At 36.8% G+C, this 12813-nt stretch overlaps 1 protein-coding gene across 1 annotated transcript in view; it reads right to left on the bottom strand.

The window, feature by feature from the left end:
• The window catches only part of LOC126455588 (pseudouridine-5'-phosphate glycosidase-like), a 135764-nt gene that overhangs the window by 50504 nt on the left and 72447 nt on the right, over nucleotides 1–12813 (bottom strand). The window contains exon 5 of the mRNA XM_050091346.1: nucleotides 7178–7320. Within this exon, the coding sequence (XP_049947303.1) occupies nucleotides 7178–7320 (143 nt within the window). The remainder of the gene's footprint in view (nucleotides 1–7177; nucleotides 7321–12813) is intronic.

Raw genomic sequence — 12813 nt, 5'->3', positions numbered from 1 at the left:
GTTAGATTGTACTTACACACACACACACACACACACACACACACACACACACACACATATTTACAATGAACACATTACTGCACTGAAATTGTGCAGAAGCTATATTGTACTTATATATGTATACACAAATCAGTTGGTTTTACTAAGAAATTCATCAATGGAGTAGAAGGAGTTGGCCACCAATAAATCCTTTAGGCTTCTCTTAAAGTGAATTTCATTGGTTGTTAAGCTTTTTATGGTTGCTGGCAAGTTACTGAAAATGTGTGTTCCTGAATAATGCACACCTTTTTGTACAAGACTAAGTGACTTTAAATCCTTATGAAGGTTATTCTTATTTCTAGTATTGATTCCATGAATTGAGCTGTTGGTTTGAAAAAGTGATATATTTTTAATGACAAATTTCATTAAGGAATAAATATATTGGGAAGCAGTAGTTAGTATCCCTAGTTCCCTAAACAGGCTTCTGCAGGATGTTCTTGAGTTCACACCACATATAACTCTAACTGCACATTTTTGCACCCAGAAAACTTTAGCTTGGCTTGATGAATTACCCCAAAAAATAATCCCATATGACATTATGGAATGAAAGTAAACATAGTATGCCAGCTTTTTCATTTTTATATCTCCTATGTCTGACAAAATTCGCGCAAACAGAGATTTGTTAAGACGCTTCAGCAGTTCTGTGGTGTGCTTCTCCCAGTTGAATTTATTATCAAGCTGTAATCCCAAAAATTTAACACTGTCCACTTCTTCTATCTTCTTGTCATCGTACGTTAGACGTATACTCGTGGAATACCCCTTACAAGTTCTGAACTGCATGCAGTGTGTTTTTTCAAAGTTTAGTGACAAGAAATTGGCTAGGAACCACTGATTAATGTCCACAAATATTTTATTAGTTGATCTTTCTAAGACTACACTGGATTTGCTATTTATTGCAATGTTTGTATCATCATCAAACAAAATGAACTTGGCGTCTGTTAATGTTACTGATGAAAGGTCCTTTATATATACAAGAAAAGGTAAGGGCCCCAAAATGGAACCTTGTGGGACCCCACATGTAATTAGTTCCCAGTTGGATGATGCCTGATAGCTTGATATATGTGTCTTTCCTAATAACACCCTTTGTTTCCTGTCAGAGCTATAAGATTTGAACCATTTTGCAGCATTTCCAGTTACACTATAATATTCTAATTTACTAAAAAGGATATTGTGATTTACACAATCAAATGCCTTTGACAGATCACAAAATATACCAGTTGCCTGCAATTTTTTGTCTAATGAATTAAGCAAATTTTCACTGTAAGTGTAGATAGCCTTCTCAATATCAGAATCTTTTAGAAATCCAAACTGTGACTTTGACAGTATGTTATTTAAGATAAGATGGTTATAAAGCCAACTGTACATTACTTTTTCTAAAATTTTTGAGAATGCTGTCAACGGTGACATTGGACGGAAATTTGATGCTATTTCTTTATCTCCCTTCTTAAACAGTGGCTTAACTTCAGCATATTTCAACCATTCAGGAAATATTCTACTGATAAATGACTGGTTACACAGGTAGCTTAATATGTTACTTAGCTCAGAATCATATTCTTTAATTAACTTTTTTGATATTTCATCATACCCACTAGATGTTTTTGATTTTAAAGATTTTATGATGGACATTACTTCTGTTGGGGTAGTGAGGGTCAAATTCATATTATGGACGTTACATGAAATGTCTGGTCTGAGGTATTCCATAGCAGCATCTACTGAACCTGACAAACCCATCTTTTCCATAACAGTTATAAAATGTTTGTTAAAAAGTTCTGCAACACTATACACATCTGTCACCAACGTATCATTTACTCTTAATGCTATTTGTGCCTCTTCATGTCTGGTTCTACCGGTCTCCTCCTTCACTATATCCCATATTGTCTTTATTTTGTTATCTGATATGATTATCTTTTCCTTGTAATATATTTGCTTCGACATCCATATTACAGTCTTTAATATTTTGCAGTATTTCTTGTAATGTGCTATAGCATCAACATCGGAACTGTTTCGGATTGACAGATACAGTTTTCTTTTTGTTTTACAAGATACCCCTATTCCTTGAGTGATCCATGGCTTCTTTGTAGACTTTGCTCTAACCTTGGTAAGTTTTGGGGGAAAACAGTGTTCGAATAAGGTAAGCACTTTATTAGCAAAAGTGTTATATTTTTCATTCATGCCATGAACACTGTAAACATCAGTCCAGTGAATGTCTCTGAGGAGTGTCCTAAAATAATCAATTTTTGGCTTATTGATTACCCTCTTGAGCTCAGATTTAACAGATTTTATATCCTGTTCAGTATTAACATTTAACAGAAGGAACTGCATGTCATGGTCTGAAAGGCCATTGCCTATTGGTTTTGTAATATAATTTTGTTCATTGGACTTTTCTATAAAGATATTATCAGTGGCTGTTTGGCAGCAAGTGGCTACCCTAGTGGGGAACTTTACAGTGGGAATTAAGTTGAATGACAGTGTTACTAACTCAAATAAGTTCTTATTGGGAGAGTCTTTAAGGAAATCTACATTGAAATCACCAGCAACCACTATTTCTTTGTTTTTGGCTGTTAAATGGGCCAGTACAGCTTCAAGGTGGTTTACAAACAGATTAAAGTTACCTGCAGGTGCTCGATATACACTTAATATTATGAAGGATTTTTTTGTGGAATTCTACTTCTGTTGCACATGCTTCCATATGCTGTTCTAGGCAAAATTTATGAATGTCTATGTTCTTAAATTTATGACAGTTCCTGATGAATGTGGCAACTCCTCCTTTCTCCATTTCTGATCTACAAAAGTGAGATGCTAACCTAAACCCTGTAACACTTAAATAAAAAGTATCTTACAGAAATTAAATTCATCCACATAGGAAGGACCTTATAAGGTATTTGTTCGACCAGTTCTTGAGTATTGTTTATCAAAATGGCATCTTTATCAGGTAGGACTGATAGAAGAGACAGAGAAGATCCAATGAAGAGTGGTGGATTTCATCATGGGATCATTTAGTCAATGTGAGAACATTACTGAGATTCTCAACAAACTCCATTTGCAGATGTTACAAGACAGGTGCCGTGCATCACTGAGAGGTTTACAATCGAAATTTCAAGAGAGCACTTTCCAGGAAAAGTCAGACAATGTATTACTTCCTTTCACATATATCTCACGTAATGACCTTGCTGGGAAAATTTGGGAAATTAGGGCCAATACAGAGGCTTAACGACAATCATTCTTCCCGCACACCATTCACAAGCAGAACAAAGTAGGGGGCTCAATTAGTGGTACAAGAAATGCCCTCCATCACACACCAATAGTGTGCTTCAGGACTATGATGTAGATTTATGGTGATGATGATGATGATATTTGGTCTGTGAGGTGCTCAACTGAGTGGTTATCAGTGTCGGTACCAATTCCCAATATTTACGCAGTCCATTTCATCACTTTCATGAATGATGGTGAAATAATGAGGACAACACAAACACCCAGTCCCCAGGTGCAGAAAATCTCTGACCCAGCCAGGAATCAAACCCAGGACTCCTTGATCCAGAGGCAGCAATGCTAGCTACTAGACCATGAGCTGCAGATGATGCAGTTGTAGATGAATTAGTTAAGTTGGGTTGGGTTTGGTTGTTTGGGGGAGGAGACCAGACAGCAAGGTCATCGGTCTCATCGGATTAGGGAAGGACTGGGAAGGAAGTCGGCCATGCCTTTTCAATTGAACCATCCTGGCATTTGCCTGGAGCAATTTAGGGAAATCAGAAAACCTAAATCAGGATGGCCAGACATGGAATTGAACTGTTGTCCTCCTGAATGCGAGTCCAGTGTGCTAGCCACTGCGCCACCTCGCTCAGTAATTAGTTATGTAATAGTCATTAAATGTGAAACACAAAAGGCTTCCAAAATATTTTATTCTACAAACCATAATGTTTGAATGAAATAAGAATGTATCATAATTTCTTTCTTTCTCTTCTTTTCTCACTCTCTCTCCATCATGTTCATGCACACAAAGACACACACACTATATATATATATATATATATGACTTACCAAATGAAAGTGCTGGCAGGTCGACAGACACACAAACAAACACAAACATACACACAAAATTCAAGCTTTCGCAACAAACTGTTGCCTCATCAGGAAAGAGGGAAGGAGAGGGAAAGACGAAAGGAAATGGGTTTTAAGGGAGAGGGTAAGGAGTCATTCCAATCCCGGGAGCGGAAAGACTTACCCTAGGGGGAAAAAAGGACGGGTATACACTCGCACACACACACACATATCCATCCACACATATTATATATGAGGAGGTGGAAGACACATTATATAGAGGAGGGGAAAGAGAGAGGAAGGAATTGGGTGCAGGTGAAAGAGAGAGAGAGAGAGAGAGAGAGAGAGAGAGAGAGAGAGAGAGAGGCTGCCTATGCTGTTAATGTGAGCATGAAGCAGCACCACAGCATGAACAAATATCTAAATTGTTCCTTTTACTGCACAAAGCTATAGGAATATAATTTTTTAAATATTTTATTGTGCCAAACAAATTTGCCAAGGCAATTCTCTCCTTTTTTAGGACATCAATCCTGCACTCAAGCTACAATCGTGAATGGTTCTAAGGTTATCACCTGAATTACATTCACCATGTGTTCTTCAAATATGAATCCTATATGTACATGTGTGAGATTTCTTAGGAGAACTACTACAGACAGACCAGTGCCTTGAGTTACTATTCCAGAGCCATTCTGTATGGATGGTAAAAAAATTCCTCAGGAACCTGAAAACTAATGTTATTAAATGAATGCCACACAAGTGAAAACCAGTGTTTACTATTAATTGTGACAGAATACACCATTAAGGAATGAAATGGTGATTTCCTTGCCCCACTTTGAGCATCTAAAATGATGCAGAAATTGCCAATGTATCTCAATTTTCATTAATTAGATAGTATCTATCTTGATATAACATATAGTACCTGAACATATTTTCCACAATGTTCAGTATTAGAATGGATTAAAAGCTGCATAAATTATGGAGTTTTGCTTAATAATTCAAGAGTTTTGACAAATGCACAAGCACACACAATCTTCAGAGTGCATTACAGTATAGTTTAGCCAAATACAACTCACTTCTTTGCCATGCTCTGATACTGGAAAGTCTAAAATAATGGGTGTGTGTGAAGATGTTGAAAACTTCAGAAACATTTAAATGTTATAGTGCATCATTTTTTAGGAATGCATCTGAAATATTTTAAATTTATGTTCTCTTGTTTCAGTTGACAACCTTTCAAACATTCTCAATGCGAGCAGCTAGCAAGTTTTTGATTCGCTTTACGCATTATGGAATACACTCACATGCATAAAGAACAACACTGTTGGTATGAAAAGAGCATCAATCACACAATAAACTTGATCTATCTAAGGATAAAACAAATCAAGTGCAGAATCAGTGAACTCACAGTGTTTACAAAGGGTGTTATTGATATTATGGATGGCATGAAGACCTAGAATATTTCCTTTGTGAGTACAGATGTGAAATGAGGGTTTTCATGATTTGTCAAGCTGACAACGCCCATCTCAGTTGAGCAGACTGTCTGCTAACTGTATTTCCACAGCTTCCTTGACCATTGAATCTCAGTAGGATGGGGTTGTGGCCAGTCTCTTAATTTTCTCATAATCCATGGAATGACCATTAGAAACACAATGTTCAGGCACTGCTGATTTATTAGGCTTAAGAAGGAAGGTGTATTACTGGTGTTCAATGCAATATTATTTTATAGTGCATATTGTCTGTCCCATATACCTTTTACCACATTCACAAAGAATTTCATACACACCAATCTTTCATAAAAAGCAGACGATCCTTCACTGATCACAAAAGGACTGCTGTCTTGACTGATGGAAGGAAGATCATATCCACCTTATGCTTCTTCAAAATTTGCAAGAATAATGAAAGAGCATAAAGTCAATACAGTTATCAAGGAAGGTGGGGAAATACAATGGGCAGACGACCTGCTCTACCAAGACAATAGTTTCCAGTTGAACAAACTATGGAAATCCCTTATTTCACATCTGTGATTTCAAGGGAAATATTCTAAGTCTTCATGCCATCCATAATTATCAGCAAAATACTTTGTAAGCACTATGGATTTTCAGATTCTGCACTTGCTTTGTATTACTCTTAGATGCATCAAGTTTAATCTATGACCAACATTCTTGTCATACCAACAGTGTTGTCTCTAGTGCATTCACATTTGCTTCACAGTGTGTAGAGTGAATTAAAAACTGCAAGTGGTTCACCGTGAGAATAGCTGAAAGGTTGTCAACCAACATATTCAAACATGAATTTAAAATATCCCAGAAGCATGCCCAAAAAATGATAGAATATTCAATCCACCAATAAAACTTCAAGAAACCCATTTTTAATACTGTTTGTGTATTTGCCAATCGCTCAATAGCTCCTATACATAGTGTGGTTACCTCTATTCTTTCCATTATTTGATTCTTTGTCATGTTACAATTTACTCAGTATGGAATGTGGATGACTGAATGTATGCATGCATAAAACAGTGAGGTTAATGAACATACAATAAAGGGATACCAAAGTGAATGAAATGGGAACAAATAGATATAAATAATGAGAAAATATCATGTTTATCTTTTCTGATCATCATATTAAACAATTAAAAAGCCACAGAATTTACAAAAAAAAAGTATCTAACGAAGTAATCCCCAAGGTCTATTTGGTTTTAATGAGAATAGTTTCTCTATTCCCATAGATACTCTTCATTCTAGTTCACCATATTATAATGTCATTAAATTGCCCAATTAGCATTAATTAATCATTTTTAAATTTATTTTACACAGTTAAGAATTAATTCAAGTGCTACAGTTTAACTATCTCCTGTCATCCCCAACAACTTTTTGGAGACAAATCCTCCAGATCATAATCATCACTTCATACCCATTTGCAGTAAAATCTCTTTTCTATCAATTTTTGAACTGACTTCCAGGATTACGATGAGACTTATACAGTACTTTGCAACGTATACATCTAAATATCAATTACATTAAGAAATGGCAAGTTGCCGGTCTTCTTCATATGGGGTAGAAAAATAGCTTAAAAAAATTCTTAACTGTATCTGTATTGGGCTTACCAAATATTCTAATGTTTTCTCAATGTCAAGAATAGATTTCACGCCACTGCATACAATGGCCACTGGACTACGACCAATTTCTATGAGGTCAGCACTCACGTCCATTGTTTCCTCACCACCTCTGTGAACTCCACCAATGCCACCTGAAATATATTGGACAAAATACATTACTCCTGACAAAGTGTGATTAAATATGATTCTACAGTAAAGAAATTTTAGAACCAGAAATCAGAGGTTCAATAAGGAACTAAATATTTGGTACTTGAGAGGAATATTAAAAAGCTGGAAGGGGAAGTAATTCATTTATTTCAAATAAAACAGGTCATTTTAACAATATATATTGTTTGTGACCCCATAATTCCTATATTTCAGAAAATAAAAAAGTGTTTTCTGTGTTTTATAAACCTTGCTTCTTTTTGTCATTTCTTCAGATTGATGCTTGATTCAGAATAAGACTGCTATGTTTTGATAATGCTAATATCTATCTGTTGCATTTTTTCTTCTCATGGGACAAGTAACCATGAGTTTAGACTTTCATGAAACTATAAGCACCGTTCAAAAGTCTACATAATACAACAATATCAAAATTGCATAAGAGAGCTACATTTGGACACATTTTACTATTTTCATACTTGGTAAAAGGTACTTTACAATGTTAAGCTGATTAGAGTGGTATACTGTTAAGACATTTGATTTACGTCCACAAGAAGTGGAGTTCTAATCCCCACCTGCCTATCCAGTTTTATGTAGATTATTTCAAGAGAAAACCTGTATGGCTCCTTTAAAATAGCCAGGAGTAATTTTTTGCCACATTTATGAGCAATCTTAGTGTGTGCTCTAATGATGTCACTACATAGCATAAAAAATCTTTAAAGAATATAGCAATTACACTCACAGCCACATACAGACAACGAAGGCTGTGCACATTACATTTGAGCTTTCTGTGTGGAACATCAGAATGAGTAATAATGCACATATGATTGATATATGAGGTGCTACCCTAAGGTTCCCAAAATTTGTATCACCCATGCTTACAAACTGTAGTAAACCAAATACAACAAGGAGCAGTGTAATACATGTTCTGTGTGTCAATATACCCTCATAGGATAACACTGAGTATGCCTAGTGGCTTCAACCTAACTAACTAAGTGGACATGTTTACTGTTGGCAGGCAGTTTTCCAATGCTTGTGCTTATGGTTGTGCAATGACTGACCTGACAGAACAGCATTGCTGTATCAAATTCTGTTTTAAACTTGTAAAACAGCCACAGAAATGCACAAAATATTAGTGCAAGAATTTGGTAATGATGTTTTGGGCCAGACACAAACATATGGCTTGGATGAAAGCTTCACAAATGGCTGGACATCTGTTGGTGATAAACATTAAGGACGACCATCTCCGGAATTACACCTGAATATGTCAGTGCTGTTCAGATTGTGATTGTGAAAGATTATAGGTGGACCATCCACAACATCTGTTAATGTCCTAAAGCACCTAATGGAGAATGTGAGAAGGAAATGTCCAGAGACCTGGCAGAGGAATGACTGAATCCTCCACCACAATAAATTGAGACCACATACAGCTATCAACGTGCAGAACTTTTTAGCAAAAAAGCAACACAGCAGTCCATCCTCGCCCATTGTATTTATCCATATTGGCTCCATGTGATTTCTTTCTCTTTCACAAGTTGAAATCGAAGTCGAAAGGATGAAGATTCGACTCAGTTGAGAAGATCCAAAGTAAATTGCAAGTGGTGTTCAACACACTGACTAATAAAGCCTTTTAGGATTCATTCTGTTAATGAGAGAAGTGCTGGGATTGACGTCTGAGCTCCCAAAGGGACTGCGTAGATAGATAGATAGATAGATAGATAGATAGATAGATAGATAGATAGATAGATATTCAGCAATCAGGCCCTGCAGATCATGTGCTGCTTCCACAAACTGTCTCCATTACTTCCTGTTTTGTGCCCAGTTCCTCCAGGTGCCTTCAATTCCCAGGACTGCTAGGTCCATCCAGCACTGCCTTGGTCATCCAATGGGGCATTTGGTGTTAGGTTTCCCCACTAGTGCCATTTGGCATATGGGCTACATGGCCCACCCATTGTATTCTTTTGCTCTCTTCCTTCTGTAGGATAGTTGGTTGTTGCATCAGAAGGTAGATTTCCTTGTTTTTCCTCCTCCTCCATACTCAGTTATCTAAAACTTGTCCCCATATCTTCCTCATAACTCTTCTTTCAAATATTAATAGTTTTTCCCTTTCTCACTTAGTCATGCTCCATGTTTCTGAACCATACATTACTGCTGGGCATTTCAGTGTGTTGTAGATTTTCATCTTGGTGTTCACTGAGATCGATTTATAGCCAAGCGTCTCTCTGAGGGAATGCATGCATTTCATTCCCACTGCTATTCTTTCCTTGATGTCCATTTTTATGTTGTTGTTCGTGGTAAACCAAGATCCCAAGTATTTGAACTGGTGTACTCTCTTGAACCTCTTGTCATCTATCTCAAGAAATTCCTCCCGCTCTTGTCTTCTTCCTAATTGCATGAACACTGTTTTTTGTCTCAATTCACTTTGAGCCCTACCTTCTGTGCATAATTGTCCATTTTCTGATACATTTCTTTCAACTCATGCTTTGATTCACTTAGTAGTACTATGTCATCTGCATATGCGAGACAACTGAAGTTACCGTCCATCTCTACTCTAGCCCACTCCTGTTGCCTACACTCTTTTATTACTTTCTCTAAGATGACATTGAACAGAACACATGAGAGAGCATCCCCTTGTTTGAGGCCTGTCTCAATCTTGAATGTTTCTTATGTGGGTCCTCAGAAATGTACTGCTGCCTTTGACCCTTCCATACAAGCTAGAACCATTCTCACTAGCTTCTCAGGGATTATGAAGTCACACATTGCACTTTATAGGCTATTCCTGTGGATCCTGTCATATGAACATTGAAAATCGATGAACAGGCTGTAGATATCTTTATCATATCCCCAGTGTTTTTCAAGCAATTGTCTTAGTGTGAAAATGTGATCTATTGTTGATTGGTTTGGTTGAAAGCCAGCTTTGTACTCCTGTATGTTGTTCTCTATTTTCTGAGGATAATGATGGACAGCACATTATACATTACATTCAACAAGCTGATTCCTCTGTAGTTACCGGATTCCATTTTGCTTCCCTTCTTGTATATTGGGCATATTATAGCCAATTTCCATTCTTTTGGCAGTGTCTCCTTCTCCCATATCAACTGGATCAGTTTATATATCTCTAAGTGTAAGCTCTTACCTCCCTTCTTGATAAATTCTGAAGTTATTCTGTCCTACCCTGGGAGTATGTTGTTTCTGAGTCCTTTGATTATGATCTTCATGTCTTCTTCACTAACTTCTCATTCTTCTTCATCGTTCCTTTCCTCTGTAGTGTTTGCAGGTAATATCTCATCTTGGTCCGGGCGATTCAACAGTTCTGAGAAGTATTCTTTCCATCTTTCTACAATTCTTTCCTTGTCATTTATCAAGTTGCCATTCTCATCTCTTATGAAAAACGTTGGGCTCTGAAATCCATATTTCTGATTTTTTTTTGTATTGGAAGGATTGCCTTGAGTTCTTGTTTTGGCTCTCTGCCTCAACTTGTTCTGGTAAACTCGTTAGATATATTCTATTCTCTGCTCTTAGGATTCACTTTGTCTCCCTTCTGATGTTGATAAAATGTTCCCTTTTCTGCTCATTCTCCCTGTCAGCTAGCCATTTCTCCCTCATCTTCCTTCTCTTTTCTGTAGCCTTCTGGCATGTCTCATTGAACCATTTCCTCTTCTTCATTATCTTCTTTCTTCCCAATATATCCTCTGCTACATTTAGTACCGTGGACTTCATTTCTTTCCTCCTTTCCTCCACATTCTCTGTTGGTTCCAGGGTCTCCAGGACCTAAAAACAGTTTTTTATTTCTATAGCATAGTGTTCTTTAATGGCACCCTCTCGTAGTTTCTCTCAACATTCAACTTCTTCTTATGCATGTAGGTGACCATAAGTTTAAGCCTGCACACAATGAGGAAGTGGTCTGATGTGCAGTCAGCTCCTCTCTACGACCTGATGTCCATGACTCTATGACTATAGCACTGGTCCACCAAGATATGACCTATCTGGTTGGTGGTTCTTGCATCTGGTGAACACCATGTTCCCTTATGTATTCTCTTGTGTTCAAGGTAAGTCAAACTTACTCTCAGGTTCTTTGAGATAGCCAAGTTGATCGTCCTCTGACCATTCTCATTGGTCTCATCATGCAAACTGTGCCTTCCTATAGTTGGTGTGTAGAATTCTTCTTTTCCTGCTTTTCCATTAAAATCTCCCAACACTATTGTCATATTTCTACTTGGTGTGCTCTTAATTGTTTATTCTAGTTGGTCATAGAACTCTTCCTTTTCCTCATCTGTTTTATCCTCAGTTGGGGCATGAACATTGATGAATGTGATGTCTGACACTTGGTTTCCAAGTACTTGGGATACTTTGGTTGGCAAATAAAAATCTTGTGTGATGTGATTGTATTTAGTGTTAGGTTTTGGGAACTTTTTGGTAGCACTTTGAATTTAAAAATTCTAAATGTGGCAAACACTCTTGCTATCTGAAAGTACATAAATGCATATAGTCAGATCTTTGATCTATAGGCTGGTGAATACAGCAGAAATGAAGTATAATCGTCCAAGTTGTCAATGGCAATGGCTTTAAAGAATTTGATGTTAAAAAAAGTGTTCAAAAATAAGGAAAAGGAAGAAAAAGATGTTGACAGAACATCCCAGAATGTTGAATATACTTCGGTGATATATACATTGTGAATGCACAGTTAAAAGTTTAATTCATGCTGATACTAAAGAAGGAACTATGTGTGGACTTCTGTGACATAATATAAAAGGCAGACCATACAAGTTTACCAAATCAGGTGTCTATAAAATTCATTGTGGGAACTGTAGTAATAAGTATACAGGTCAGATTGGCAGAGATTTCAGGGAGTACTCATAAGTTACTTGGTAACAAAAATGCTTTGAGATGGCACTTATGTAGGGATGGACATGCAGTGTGATGTACTGAAAATAATCTTAAAATTTTACACTGAACTCCCAAAAGTGATATACTTAACATGCTAGAGGAACTGAAAATTAATTCACACAGAATGGAGCGGCTACATAAACTGCTCAATGAGCAGAATAAATTCAGTAGGAATCTTTTCTGCTTTATGCAATTACTTATTAAAATGAGACTCTATGCAATGAGCTGCATTGTGAGGCACTATCCCTGTTCTTAACACTACACACTGGCTGCCTGAAGACTGAGCATGAGTACGAGGCAAGCCAACACACTTTTTGAAGCTTCTCACACCAGATGGAATAGTACGCCAGTGATGCCCTCTTTTCTTACAGTCTTTTCATTAATATTTTAAAACGGTAGTCTGATTCTAGCAGTTTCATGTGTGTCCTGTAATATGAATGTTTTTTTCTCTTTTAGACACTGCATGTAGGTATTATATTATTAACTTCCATTTAACTAATAGTCGTAGTTTCTATATACATCTGATAATTCAATTCACAACTGATTTTTATACAACATTAATTGAAGAAACAGATGCACATCCATCTTCCTCCTTC

This window comes from Schistocerca serialis, chromosome 2, assembly GCF_023864345.2.
Source record: "Schistocerca serialis cubense isolate TAMUIC-IGC-003099 chromosome 2, iqSchSeri2.2, whole genome shotgun sequence".
Taxonomy (NCBI): domain Eukaryota; kingdom Metazoa; phylum Arthropoda; class Insecta; order Orthoptera; family Acrididae; genus Schistocerca; species Schistocerca serialis.
The sequence above is the reverse complement of the archived record's forward strand: the minus strand, read 5'-3'. Positions and strand labels throughout refer to the sequence as shown.